Source organism: Vulpes vulpes, chromosome 15 (assembly GCF_048418805.1).
Source record: "Vulpes vulpes isolate BD-2025 chromosome 15, VulVul3, whole genome shotgun sequence".
In the NCBI taxonomy this organism is placed as follows: domain Eukaryota; kingdom Metazoa; phylum Chordata; class Mammalia; order Carnivora; family Canidae; genus Vulpes; species Vulpes vulpes.
In genome coordinates, this window is record NC_132794.1 from 96,012,308 (window position 1) to 96,027,204 (window position 14,897).

The 14,897-nt window shown below is 42.7% G+C and overlaps 1 protein-coding gene across 5 annotated transcripts in view; it reads right to left on the bottom strand.

The window, feature by feature from the left end:
• Nucleotides 1-936: 936 nt before the first annotated feature.
• Nucleotides 937-14,897, bottom strand: part of SORCS1 (sortilin related VPS10 domain containing receptor 1) — a 495,737-nt gene continuing 481,776 nt past the window's right edge. Inside the window, exons 25-27 of one of the 5 annotated variants that reach the window (XM_072739948.1) lie at nt 6,328-6,433; nt 6,045-6,205; nt 937-4,507 (exon numbers count right to left, since the gene is read on the bottom strand). In XM_072739948.1, coding sequence (XP_072596049.1) covers nt 4,500-4,507; nt 6,045-6,205; nt 6,328-6,433 — 275 coding nt within the window. In that variant the 3' untranslated portion in view covers nt 937-4,499. The remainder of the gene's footprint in view (nt 4,508-6,044; nt 6,206-6,327; nt 6,434-14,897) is intronic. The other 4 variants (XM_072739951.1, XM_025990732.2, XM_072739950.1 and 1 more) reach the window with 4 other exon arrangements.

Consider the following 14,897-nt stretch of genomic DNA (forward strand, 5'->3'; position numbering starts at 1 on the left):
AGGCTCTTGTCTGGAAAAGAATGAGGGTCCAGGAGGAAGGTTTAGCCCACAGGAAAGGAGAAGTTCAAGGCTACCTAAAAGCAGGGATTCTCAGACATGCGGAGACCATGTTGTTGAGGCAAAACCATCCTGATCCTGGTGGGTCTTTGGAAGGCTAAGGAAGGTTCTCTTTCTACAAAAATATCAGGGCGAAATGTTGCCCAAGAAGGGATGCCACCTACGTAGGTAAGCCACAAGGCTGGAGGATTTTGGATGCAGTCAACCTCTTTGTTTTCTATGGAGTTTAAATCTGCTATAAGGGGCTCTCGGGAATGACTCACTCACTCAGAACACCAAAACTGGAAGTTGTCTTCTTCCTTCAGATTATATGCATGAGGACACTAAAGCGGTTGTATGGGAAAGTGCTTTGCTCAAGGTCACACAGCTGGCATAGCTGGAAGGAGAACTCCACTCTAATTTCAGGGGCAAAGCCTTTTTGATGATGTCACTGGAGCCTTTACCTCTCCTCCAGTTTTGGCTCATTACATTACATGCAAGTTTGCTCCTTCTGTAACTACAAGATTCTAAACAAATTTGAATGGGTTGATCACATGTTAATAATTTCTAATTTTGAGCTAAACATAATAAGCATGTTACTCATTCCAAAGTAACCCATTTGGGGTGGTTTTTAAAGTAGAATAAAGTAATTTAATAAAGCAACAGACATTATGTAGTCAACTAAAATGCAGGTAGAATTCAGGTAGTAGAATATATTCTCCTTTGTTAACAAAACCAAAAACCAAGCAAGCAAGCAAACAAAAATAAACCTTCGAGACTGGTATTTACTACATTCTCACACAATTAGCCTTTAAAAAATCCTACAGTTGTATCACTTCTGTATGAAGACTGCCCGTCATGGTTTGGTTTGAGATAAAATAAACTCCTGGAGGCCAAGACTTTAGAGACATTATCTGTTTAATAAATATGATTGTAAAAGCAATAAACAAGAGCAAGTATACATTACACTACATAGTATTTAACAAAAAATACATCAAAAAAGTCATTTTAAAATTAGAAGTAGTTCCAATACTATAAGAAAACTTTCTCTCTTTTTTTTTTTAAATTGGCTTCCTATAAAAATAAGTTGGCAAATGAGGGATTTCAATGCTCAGTTGGAATCCTGGAAAACACAGAACAGCTGCCAAACACCCCATTGCTCTCAAAGTTGCTGTTTGGAACTTCTGAAAAAAAGCAAAGCAAACCTCTACATTTTGGACAGTGAATCCAATTAGGAATAAGGCAAAGGAGAAAATGTCGGTTGGGTAGTTCAAGGTAGAGCGCGCACAATTTGCCTTCTGGGATTTTCGGAAAATGTTTTAATATCAGATTTTTAGCTTGCCCTGAATCCACATCCATCCCTCCCCCGCCACTCCTCTGGCCAGAAGCCCACCACACTCCTCTTTGTACTGTTTGCACCTGCTGTTAGCGAGTCAGTAGGCACTTGGGTCCCTCCCATTTGTAGGCTCTCATTACTACCTTCTCTTTGGGACTGAGCTGGAGTGGCAGAGTGCAGCAGTTCCCAAACTTCTGTGTATATCACCATAAACTGAAGATCTGGGCCCTACGCCCTGGAGTTTCTGATTCAGCAGGTCTGCAGTAAGGGAACCCCAAATTTTCATTTTCTAGTAAGTCTGAGGTGATGCTGATTCTGCTGGGTCCAGGTACCACACTTTGAGAATCACAGAGCTAGATCATAAGAACAATGAGGTCCCCTCTGAGCAGTACCTTGCCTTGCTCATCTCCTACAGGTGGGAGGGAGCTTTGATGAGAGGCACATGAGGATGCTGGAGATGCTGAATAAAGAGCTGGCCATCTGTAATCATGTTCCAAAATGCCAGGCATCTCATGTCTACCTGTATTCTTAATTAGGATTTATATACCCATTTTTTCTTATGTTTTCTCATGTATTCTTCCATTTATTCCTTCCACAAGTAATTTTCTTAATACCTATTCTAGGCAAGGCACTGTGCGAGATTAAGAGGGTTATTCCCTTTTTCATAATTTTCCAATTAAAATTAATTGAATTGCAACTCTGAGGACTCCCTGTGCTGTTTTGAGTGAGCCTCTTGGTTTCCAAACATTTTGTCTTCCAGATTAAACTTGGAAGGCTCCAACTGAAGCGGATCGATGAGGATGTTTCCTATGGGATAGGAAGCCTGGCAGGTTGGGGATCAATTGAGTTCTACAAACAGATGGCTGCCTCAGGCATAATCCATTTCCCAGATTCATACTGGGCATCCTCAGCCACAAAAACTTCTGTTTAACTTCTGACTGCAGCTTTGCTACTCTTCCCCTGCAGGGATCGTCAGGATCTTTGGGACACCCCCATTATCACCAGGACCCTGTCATAGACTGTGATTGGCTTGGGAACATGGCCCAGAAGGAGGCTGCTCTCTGTGAATGGTTTTCAAAACCGCTTCCTCCTATATTTTAGAGTGGGCTTTGCCCCATTCATAATCCTCCAAGGACTTCTGCTCAACAGACTTTTGTTTCCTTCTTTCTCTGGGCCTTCTTTGATTATTGCCCTGGGCAAATGGGGATTGTTTATACTCTGAGCCAATCTGCTTTGTTTAGACATCTACCTCCTCCCTTTGAAGCTTACTAATTTTTCCTTTGCCAATACTATGATACTCAGAGATAAGAGAGCACACCTGTGAAACGTCTGGGATCATCCTACATAATCAAAATCTTATCCTAATGTAAGATAAGACTTCCATATACTCTCATATTTTTTGACACTCTTAAATATTAAATCCATTAACCTGCTTCTTCTTCTGGTTAAAATCAGTTTTATTTTACAAATATTTTTACTGTACTGTGAGAGAACAAATACTGGGTAATAGCAACCATTACAGAAGGAGATTGCCCTGCCACATAGTAACATGTTTGAAACATTTCTCACAAGCATATTCTGGAATCTGCACATGAGATTTTTGTTAAGGTGTGAGAATACCACCATTCATCTGTCTGCTTTCTTTCCCAGTGTACATGGCCAGGTCTGAATTGCTTTGCATACATCAAACTCTTTCACACACTTTGCATGTTTCCAGGTGGGACAAGGCAAGGCTATTTGGAAGAGGCAGGTTCTATAGGAGAAGACAAAGGAAACATGGAGCCGAACCCTGCAGGGCAGGATGCAGCCTGGTCAGTGTGCAGGAAAGCGGGCATGCTGACAGATCATAAAGTTGTGAGTGTTGGGGGGGCGGCGGGCAAGTCTGGCAGAGGCTAGGCCAGTATTTAGGGAACACCAAGGTTAATGTCTAGAATTCAGTAACATGTTTGGGAAGAAAAAGGAGGACGAGTTGAAAGACAACTTGGAGTTTGGAAGGAAGAGGTACAAAGACATCAACAGAATCATGACCACACCTGGGTAGCAAACAAATGGGGAGGCCAGATGCTGGAACTGGGATTCTATTTTCTATGTTAACTTGGGATGAGAGTATAAAAGCTACCAGGGGAAGCCTTGGTGACAGAAAGGGGTGAACAGGAAACAGAGGTCCACGTCTGACATGTTTGCCCCTCCTGCCTGCCTTCCCTACTCTGCCTGCGTACATGGAACTTCACCTGGCTCCTTCTTCCCTGTGGCCACACAGAATGCAACACGCAAGCAGCCTTGTGGCCACTGCTGGCCGCCAGAGCTACCAGAGAAAACTTAGAAAAGAAATTGGCAATGAGGAAAGTGGGACAGAGAAACAGCTCAGGGTTTCACACTCCTGTGCATGTCTTTGTGTCTTATGAAAGGGGCTGGGGCGGCTACTCCCCCCCATCAGCCTCTAGTGCTAAAATAGCTGTTAAATCTAGAGCCAAGAATATTTCCAAAAACACATGCAGATTTCCTTGGCCTCTATATGTTATGAATTTTCTACAAACACGACCGATCAGAAAAAAGAGAGAGAAGAGGAAAGGGGGAGGGGAGTGTTTTTTCCATTAAAATAGAGCACCTGTACACTGCCCCTCCAGCATGTTCTCAAGGTATTGTCCACATGCACAGGCTTAAAGCTAAAAACCCTTGTTGTCTGTGTCTGAAGAATTAAAAAGTCCCGATGCAGTGAGTGTTTGTTTGTCTGTTTGTTTGGATTTTTGATTGTTTTTATTTTATTTTTGTTTGTTTTTGTTTTTACTGGCGTCCTCCATTCAAACATTTACATAGGTAGGGATTTCTTTTGTGCTTTGATTCTCAGCAACTATGGAAATACTTCCTGGCAAAATAGGAAACAGAACAACAAAGGAAAGAAAAAAACATAAAGTTAGTGGTCATGAAGGATGGTGCACTTGACAAGAGCGAAATTCTTTCCTGATCAGCAGGTCGCCTGTAGCCTTTGGGGGTTTTCCTTAAATTGCAAATTGTGCCCCAGCAGATCCCCGCTTTGGCGTTGAAGGTGGAGTGGCGTGTCTTGCTCTTTGCAATCGGAGAGATGAGTCACCAGGTTGAGTAGAAGGGGAGGGAGGGGAGGGTAAAGCTACTCTCCTAAGAGAAAACGTGTAACACTTACTCATTTAATGACACTGACAATGGAAAGGTGTCAGAGACTGTGCAATGTGCTGCGGGATGCTCCTCTCCTGGTGAGGGAGGGATTGCTACTCTCATAAAGTCAACAGCACTGTGCTTCATACCCCGTGGAAATGGGATTGAAAACCAAATGACCCACAAAAATGCACTTAGAAGCTTTAGAAGTAAATAGGGTAAACGCTTCTCTGGACTTGAAGACAGAGAAGCCTTTTCTTTTGAACCTAGAGCAATTACACATTTATCACCCTGTCTCCCCAAATAAAAGCAAGCACGCTGTGAACACTGGACCCCAGATGTGGCTCCAGCTGCTATTATTACCTCCGATACAAGCCTGCCCTGAAATTTCGCCCAGTGCCGCCACAGTACTCTTCCACAGCCATTGAAAGAGAGGGTCATGTTTCCATTTAGGCGCTCATTTCCCCTTCTAAGTAACAGATTAAAAATCTGAGGTAGTGGCCTTCTAGACATTATTTGGTATTCAGACATTAGAGCGAGGCACGAATGGTTATCTAAGGATTTATCCATCTTGGTCAGCAATGCAGGACTTGAGGTGGCAAGATGACAGCTTCAAGTCCTGGCACCAACAGACAGGAGGAAACAAGGGCAGCCATGGATCACAGTGGTGGCTTCACGGCTTTCTCTACTTTCCTGGAAAATTTTCTCTGCCATAGATAGTAGACTTAGCAATTTCGCCTGAGACTCTAGACCTAGCTGTTGGGTTCCCAGCTTACTTCATAGGCAGAGAGAGAGAGAGCTCGCTCTAGTGATATATGGTAAGTCCACTGTAAGACTTCAGGATAGGGGTAGGCAAACAGGAGGAAGAAATCTCCCCATGTGCTCTCTAACAGTCTAACTCTTCCAGTGGTCTCCCTTAGGAAACCTCTCTCTTGGGATGTTCTGCAAATTTTATACCTCTTGTCCTCAAAATTCTCAGGTTTCATATTTCCATATTTCCATTCCTGGGTGTAGTTTTTAGATTCCAGCGAATTAAAAAAAATCCCAGGGTGATCAGCTTGGCCCTCCTCTATCCTGTCTCATGATGTCACTTCTCTACAAGTATTCTAGAGCAATTTGCCCTCCAAAGAGTTGTCTTGGGCCCAGGCTGCTCTGTCCTATCCTGTCCTTCCCTACCCTGCCTGGCCCTCCAGATCCCCAGAGCCAGCCTCTGAGGCCTGTCCTTCTTGTACATTGTTAGAGCAAATGCTCTGCTCTTTGCCCACGAACATTCTGAAGCCCCGTATTTTAGAGCAAGAGTTTTTGCAAAAGGAGGAATAAAGTCACGAGAAAGAGAAAACAAAACACTACATAGGAGCAAGAAGGCTTTTTTTCCCCTCCTTATTCCAATGGCAGGAAGCAGGGGGAGAGACATCTTAGCTGTTTGTCTCAGGAATGTTAGAGCAGGAGAAAGTGGTTACGTGAAGCCAGAAAGGGGTTAGATAGAGTCAGCCGCAGACTACCCAGGCTGAACAGCTGATGGCTACTAGGAATCATTTACCTATGAGCTGTGATTCCACCTTCTCATCTATCAGTTGGCCAGGCCTCCTTAGTTCAGTCTGAGGGATATGGGCCCTGCTTTCAGGGTGAATGACCCGACTGACCATCTCTCGTTCTTTCTCATTCTGCATCTGGGCATAAACATTAATCCCCGGGATCTTCCTAAAACATTAACAAACAGCATCATTGCTATGCACGGGAGCTGTACATCACGGCAGCACATGCTTCTGAACCTGTCAGGGAGAGGGAAGGGCGAGGGGAGATGTGGCTGGGGGCCCACGTACCTTTTAAACTTGTAGATGACGAACACGGCCAGCCCCACAAACACCACTGAGAGCAGCATCAGCATGGCAGATCCACTGTGGGTCGGAGTGAGGTCCACCAATGGGGCTAGGGGAGAACACAGGCACGGTCATGGGCAGAGATGCGGGCATGCCTGACCCTGTAAGATGCTCACACTCTTCATGCAGAGGCATTGTGAGTCCCAGGAAAGCACGTGGGGCCTACACACACTGATGCGGGTCACCCGGCAGACCTTGGGGTGCATTTGAGCCTGTCCGAGCCCCCAGAATGCTCCAGCTGGCCTATTCACCAGAAGCAAAGACCCTGGAGCCAGGCCTGCTCTACAGCATCCTGGCCCTGTGCTTCCAGGCAAGTTATTTCACCTCAATGGGCTTATGTGGTGAGAGAATAACAGCACGTATCTCATCGGGTTTGCGTGAGAACCAGGTGAGTTCATGTACGTAAAGCACTGCTAACAACGTGGGACACACATTAAGTCTTTCATAAGTATTAGCTTTTATTGCTATTGCTGCTGCTATTCCTTCTAATCAATATTGATGAGACTATAATTATCACACTTTCCTGTCCTGGAATGTAAGCTTTTCTCACACTAAGCAACACACATCACCAGAAAAACCAACAGGAAGATTTTTATGAATTATCTGCTCTCACTCCTGTCCTTACACCTGTCATGTGAGACAAAGACCTGGAGAGTAATGGAGCACGCTTATCTTTCCTGCATGCAGGAAACTGATGGCTCAGTGAGTATTTCACAAGAGCAGCCATGGTGGTGCAGGCAGAGGGGTGTGCCGTCCAATATTGTCTCTACAACTTTCCAAAGCCCTGACAGCCATGCCAGGAAGCGCCAGCCTCTCAGATGCCCTAAGTTCTCCTTTTGGACCAAATAGACGTCTTTGCATCCATTAAAGATTCTCTCTCCCTAAGTTTACCCTTAGATCGTAGCTCTCAGGAGCTTCTCTTTCCACCTGCAAATCCTCCCTAGTCTTAGAGTCAAATCTGTTGTGCTTTAAGGACTCTGTTTGCAATTAATTTTCACCCTCTCAAAAACTGACATTTTGCAAAAACAGCATAGCTCAAGCATAAAAGACAAGCCACATGTACAATTAGAAGGCCCGGATGCTGAACTTGACCTTCCACCATTTAGTAAAGTCTGATGTTTAGAAATATAGGTGCCCTCCAAGCACCATTTTCTGTTGCTTTTTTTCTATTGAGAACCAAGAAGGCAATGCTCTGGTCACCTGGGTACAAAAGTTCAAGAAGAGGTGCCTGTATACTGATGGACTCCAAAAAGACTCGAGGCTCCAATCAGTGCAACTGGAGAGCATGTTCCAGATACCAAACAGTTTTGGTGGGAATGAGGTCAAGCCCTCTTTCTCAGAAAACAAGTTTAGTTGTTTTAGTAGACTGAACTTTTAAGAAGCAGGAAAATTATGCAACCCCTTGATTCTCTCTCTCTCCTAAGTCAAGCAGAGCTTATGCTGTGCAGGGCTCGTGGGTGAGTGAGTCTGTGTGTGAGGAGGCCGCAGGCAGACACCCAAGGCACATGTGCTTCTAGGTCAAAATGAGAAAATAGAAGTGTCTTTTATTTACTTAGGCAAATATGGCACCATCAGCAAAGGAGTCCAGAAATACTTCAGAACTCACACCACAATGGGTAGGATGTCACTGGAGAAAGGGACACCGTCGGTTTTTCATAGATATTATTGCAATCGACTTCCACAAATGGAAGGCAAGGGCTGTGACCTCCACTGAACAGATAAGAACAGGGAGGCTCTCACTGGTTTATGTCCTTCCAGAGCACTCAGAAGTAGGAAATGGAAGAACTAAGAGTCCTATCACTGAACCTGAGTCCTATCACAAATACACACCCACACAGAGCTAATTTCAGTGAAGATACTAGAAATTTAAGAATATATTTCTGAGACAGGGAATTAGGGCTCAAACTATAGTGTGAGAAGCAAATTAAGTGACCCAAGTTAAAATATTATCAAGTCTTAAAAGGACTAATTAGAATCCTAAAGCATACACTCCTATGCGTAGGTGATGTATGTACATACATAAGCGTATGTGTATACACATGCATGCTCCAGGTGCAGGGAGAAATGTACCCAGAACCTGGCTGCAACAAACATCGACCCACAGACAGTATTATTCTATTTTTATCCCCATCCAGTCCCCACAACCTCAACGGTTGGATTATTCTGAAGCAAATCTTAGCCATCATGTAATTCCATCCCTAATTGCAAAAGATAAGGTCTTTCTCTTGACATTATCACAATACTGTTATCACACACAAGGAAATAAAAATGGGAAGATATTTTATAAGTAATCTTCTAAGGCAAACCCTTAGCTTGACGGGGAACATATGTGGGTTCAGGGAGGGGCCCCTCTGTTTAGGACGGTTGGAGGCAGGTTAGCTTTATTAAGCTAAACTTCTAATTCCTAGCTGCATGCTCTTTCAGAATAAGCAGAGAGCAGTGCTATGGAGTAACCAGGAGGGATACTAAGCCTGCTTGAAAGGGTTGGCATTTGAAATAAATGGAAAAGTAAAGAGAGGAAATTGCTTTGGCCAGGTTCTTGCTACCAGAGAAAGCAAACACACACACACACACACACACACACACACACTCTTTCCCTTTTCTTCCCTTCATCCTCTTTCTCCATATCACAAGCTTCTGTCATTCAATTTTAAATCATTCCTACTTAAAACATCATCCAAAAACAAGGAACATTAGCACTAGTAAGTAATTAGCATAGTATTTCGGGAAAATGAGCTTCTGTATTCTGAGTTCTAAGGCAGCTGCACCCCCCTCACGTAGCCTCAGAGGCAGGCAGGCAGCAGCCGGCAGAGCAGGGGCAGGCCCGACGCCGCTGTCCTGTGTTCTGCGGTGCTGCTGGCTCACCGCACCTGAACATAAGCGGGCCTATTACTGCCGCACACAACAGCAGCTGCATTATCTTAGTGTGCCCGACGTTTAGGTGAGTTTGTGTGTATTCTGCTGAGGAATGGAAACTTGTGATAAATGGGCTTTAGCTTGTTGTGTGGAATTAGCATAAATTAATCCTCTCCAGTTGCAGCCTAAACAAGGTAGAAGCGTTAAGGAAAGTGCTGAGCAGTTTATTTGCCATCATCCACACACAGAGTAAAGCATGGGCACATCAGTACTGTAGGTGACTCCACATTTCCTTTTTTTTTTTTTTTTTTTTAAAGAGAGGGAGTGGGGAAGGGGTGGAGAGAATCTTAAACAGGTTCCACACCCAGCACGGAGCTGGATGTGGGGATCGATCCTTACAACCCTGAGATCCTGCAGCTGAAGTCAAGAGTGAGAGAGTTTACTGACCAAACCACCCAGGTACCACTAACTTCACATTTCTAAGTCTGGGCCCTGGCACACACAGTTTCTGAAATCCTGGGAGAACTTAGAAATGCAATGAATTATGTTCTATTCATGAGGACCTAGGGTGATTATAACAGCAGCACTGCTACAGAAATGACAATAGTCTTCCTGTGAAAAGTGACTGAAAGATATAGTGAGTGCTAAATAAATGCTCACAGCCTGTGTGAACAGCAGCAATCTCAAAACGTCATGTCTGGGGTGAAGAAATTGATATGGTCTCATTTTGGAATCAGATTCTGAGTCTGCCACTTGTGGGCTTAAGTGACTTAAATAGAACCTCAGTTCCATCATCTGCATAATGGAGATAAAACTAAGTGCTAGTTTTAGAAAGTTGTGAGAATAAAACAAGATGGAATTTTTATAGCACTTGGCATAGTGTCCAGGACATAGTACATACTCAGTATTTGTAACATTGTCATATCATTGTTAGTCCCAAAAGATGGTGAAAGTTCTATGGTTAAATAATTTTGGAAAGTGGTATATACAGCATTCCTGAGGATTTGCAATCCTCATCAGTAATTAAAAGTTCACAGCTGTCCTAGGGGGCACCTGGGTGACTCAGTCAGTTCAGTGCCTGACTCTTGGTTTCGGCTCAGGCCATGATCTCAGGGTTGTGGGATCGAGCCCCATGTTAGGCTCTGTACTGGATGTGGAGTCTACTTGGGATTCTCTCTCGCTTTCCCTTTGCCCACCACCCCTGCCTCTAAAATAAATAAATATACCTTAAAAAAAAAGTTCACAGTAGTCCTGCAGTAAAGAAACTCATTGAACTCTATACCACAGTGTTTCTGAAACTCATATGGCCACAGCCCCTTTGCAGACCAAGGTGCCACACAACATGCTTGAGGAAAAGTTTTACCTGCGGTGCCACTTTCCCCTTTGCTGCAGCCCTGCCCCTTTGTTGAGTTTATTTCCAAGTTGTAGCATCAATAATGTGGTGGCATTAGCTGGTGAAACCATGCTAAAAAACCCTATAGCTCTTTGTATTCACTCCCATTCTATCAAAGGGACTTCCTTGGAGAACTTCTACCTGCATTCTGACTCAGAAACCCTGAACTACATTTTTAATCCATTTCTACATTTCTAATCCAAAAGTTAGTGTGGTCAAGAATTTACAAAAGCAAGTTTGCCAAATCTTGATTTTCTTTTTGGCTCTCCTGCCTCCAAGGCAGAACTACGCTGGGCTTTAGTAACATGCCTTGAATATCACAATCCATGTGGTCTGAAATCTCTTTTTCAGAAATTAAAGTGATATGGGAATGGCACAAAGTTTATTTAGAAAACAGAAAGAGCAAAAGGTTTTCATTTACAAAGCATTCTTTCTTGGCCAACAGGCCTTTCTGTCAGTTCAAATCCAAACCCAATCATGACAGTCTTTTTATTTTTTTTTAAAGATTTATCAGAGACACAGGAGGAGGGATAAGCAGGCTTCATGCCAGGAGCCCGACATGGGACTCGATTCCAGGACTCCAGAATCGCGCCCTGGGCCAAAGGCAGGTGCCAAACCACTGAGCCACCCAGGGATTCCCTAATCATGACAGTCTTAAGGCCTGTCATACCCTTTTGGGATGAAACCATGATCCTGGAGGCCTAACGGCCAGTGTGAGGATTCCAGAGAAGACTCTAATGACCAGTGAAGCATTGCTGCTGGTTTTAAACTGAAGATGAGTCTTCAAGAACATCCAGTCATAGAGTTTAGGTCACTTGGTCAAGTAATGACAACTATGGGCACCTCGAATACCAAACTTAATTGTAATTGACAGGAAGAGAAAGATGCATTTTAGTTTTCTAGGGTTGAAAGTCAACAAGAAATCCTGTTTACTTTGTAGTGTTTCTCAAAGTATAAGTTTACAGACTACCTGAATCAGAATTACCTGGAGAATGTGTGAAAATGCAGTCTCTTAGGCTTCAGTTAAGAAAAAAAAAATCTATCTATCTGAGAATCAATACCAGAAATCTGTATATGTAACACACTACAAATGTTATTGTTATGCATACTAGTTTGAAAGTACTACATGTTAGGTCCCACCTACTATTATTCATAAAGCATCCAGTCCTTATTTTTAGGGTGTGCCTGACCTTTATGTTCTCTGGGTCACTAACACAAAATGAACAAATAAAAACATACCCCTTGATTATTAACAGTCGCTTAATCTGGTTATGACTTCAGGAGAGCCTGTGAGACTACCTAAAAGCATGTGAAGTCTCCCCTAAGAGAGTGTGGAAAGTGATCACATTGCTGGGTCAATTTTCTACCCTTCTCTATGTCCAAACCTTCTGCAATTTGATTTTGAAGGTTTTTTGCACCAAGAGGTGAAATCTGTTTCCTCATCCCTTGAATCTGGGCTAGTATTATGATATCCTGTGGCCATGGAATGAAATGGGAATGAGGGTGTGCTGATTGTAAGCGAGGCTTCTGCACTTTTGCTCTCTCTCTCTTGGAATCCTATCATTATCATGTATGAAAATGTCCAGAGTAGCCTGATAAAGTATGACATACCATGTGTAGGAGAACTTTCTCCTAATCAATCTTGTTCTAGAGCAGTGTAGAGCCAACAGACGCCCATCACCTGGGGCAGCCCCGCTAAGACCAGGAGAACTCCCTACCTAATGACCAATAGCTGACTGTAGACACATAGTGAGCACAGATAAAACCAGGACCATCGAATTAATCCATAGACTCAACAGCAATAAATAAATGCTCCCTGTCAAGCCACTGAATTTCTGGATGGTCTTTGTTACACAGCAATAGCTTACTAATACGGTCTCTGTTCAAAACTCTTCCCTTTCAACTGGTTAAACATTCAATTAACCAATTCTTATGTTTGGGCTCTACATTACTCAATTCTTGCTATGGATCTCTGCCCTCATTGGCAGGGTGGCAGGATATAAGTAAGATAATCCTAACTATTCTCTTCTAAACCACAACACGTTAACTAATGAAAAGGAAGGCTACTGAAATTTATGCACACATTACAGATATAATCCAGGACAGTTCTGGTCATTCTAGATATAAGAAACTCAGTGTCTAAAAGTAGGTCCTCATAGGTTTTGGTGTCTTCTTTGTCTTTTATATGTGTTCTCCTGCCTTCTGTTTCCTGCCAGTTTCTCTGGACAATACGCCTTGCCTTTCCCTTGGGGAACTGTATCTCCTGCATCCAAATTACTTATTACTTCTACTTATTTCCAATGTGATACATTTTTGTACCCTGTCTCTGAATTGTTCATCTGATCATTCCCTCTTGACCATTTCCCACCCAAGAATTTCTAGAAGCATCCTCAGGCTGGGCCAACTCAAGACAGCTACCAAGTAGATATTTCAGGCTTTTTTATGGGTCCAGAAAAATCTTAGGAAAAAAAAAAACAACGAAAAAGAATCTATTAGAAACTAAAAAGCAACCTCAGTGCTGGCCCCTAGTATATTTATGAAAGCATCACATTCATGTAACTGCACTGGGGAAAGGGGGATGTTTAGGTATTTTGGTACCTATTCTTTCTTGCCATAACACCATAATGGCTTAGCAGTTGTCAAAAGCCACTGGGTCCACATGTTGTGAAAAAGTCTAAATATTTGTGGAGGAAAAAAATATATATATTTATCTGGGGGACAAAAAAGTAGAAGAAAGGAAAAATACTACTAGAATGACTTTACTCACAAAGACTTGTAAATAACTGTGTAGATAACAAGGAAGCCAGAGACTAAAGGGATGGATGAATTTATTGGCCGTGGAAGAATTTCACTAGCACTAATTTCACCCCTAAATGGAAAATGTTATTGCAACAATTTATTTCACTTTACAGTTCAGAGCCTCACAACTCCACAAAGTGGCATCTGCATCCATAATGATGTGGCTTACATTATATTGTATTTTTCTAAGCTTCTCAACTAATGCTAATTCTGCCTTCAAGTGGAAAGGATCCTTCGCAATGTGAAACTGTCAGGCAGAAATCATGCTGTTTCCTGATCTAGGTTGAAATTCTGATTCCTTATCCCCTCCCACGTTTACTCATAACATATCCAAGGGAAGCAACTGAAGCCCGGAAATATTAATTCTCTAATATCTCTGTGATAATATCTTTTTATTACACCAAAAAAAAAAAAAAGAAAAGAAATTGAACCAGTCAGCAGCAACCACGGAGGGCCAAGATCACACAAGATAACAGTTTTATTAAAAACCCACACATACCCTTGACAAAGGACAGCTTTCCTAAACCTAAAAGCTTATATCAGGTGACTGCCAGGCAGACAGGAGGGGGTAGGAGCAGTTACTGTGTATGTATTAAATTTTTTTTTAATTCAACCTGGAATTTGAGGCTCTTCCTTTGAGAAATATTAACCTTTCTCATTTTTTATGATATGTATCCAAAACTCAAGAAGAGCAGAGACCCCACCGGAAAGCTGAGGGTGGAAGGGCACCCAGATTCTCTAACACATGCAAAATTACAGGGAGATGCAGATGTATCATTTTCTGCTCACACTAGCACATTAATAGCATCTAGATAATATAATTTGTTCAACTTTCATAAAACTCATGGCTATTCAATTACATCTGCCACTAAGATTCTAGTTCACTCTTTAATCATTTTTCAACTGCCTCACAGCCACAGCTCTTGGCTGCCCTTTGCCATTCATCTAAGTTATGGATATAGTAGATCTCAGATTCAGAGACATGTTCCATTTTTTTCCCCTTCCTCCCACTGTCATCTACCCATTCTGCCAATTAGGTTGGCTCCAGATATGCAGAAAAATTAGATTTTAATGTTTATTACTAATTTCCTCCTACACCTAATATCACAGACCCTTCTTTTTCAATGCATGCCTCTCTTTTAGTCAATGCCCTGAGCTGTAAATCAGATTTATTGCTGGTGAGAGACTTGCACCTCCCCTTGTTATGCAGATGGAGGTGTGTCTCTGGAATGTTCCAATGGAGTGGTTGGTAAACCTGGGGATAGGCCTAGCTGTTTATGCATCATCAGAGGCACTTGTTAAAAACACAGATTTCCAGGTATTATTCATTGGGATTCAGATTCAGGGTGTGTGCAGGGAAACCTGAAAAATCTCTGTTTTTGTAAATCTGCCAAAATAACCACAAAGTAGAGTGGGGGGCGAGGGGGGGGGGCAAGAACAGTTGTTTTATCGCTGGAATTATCTA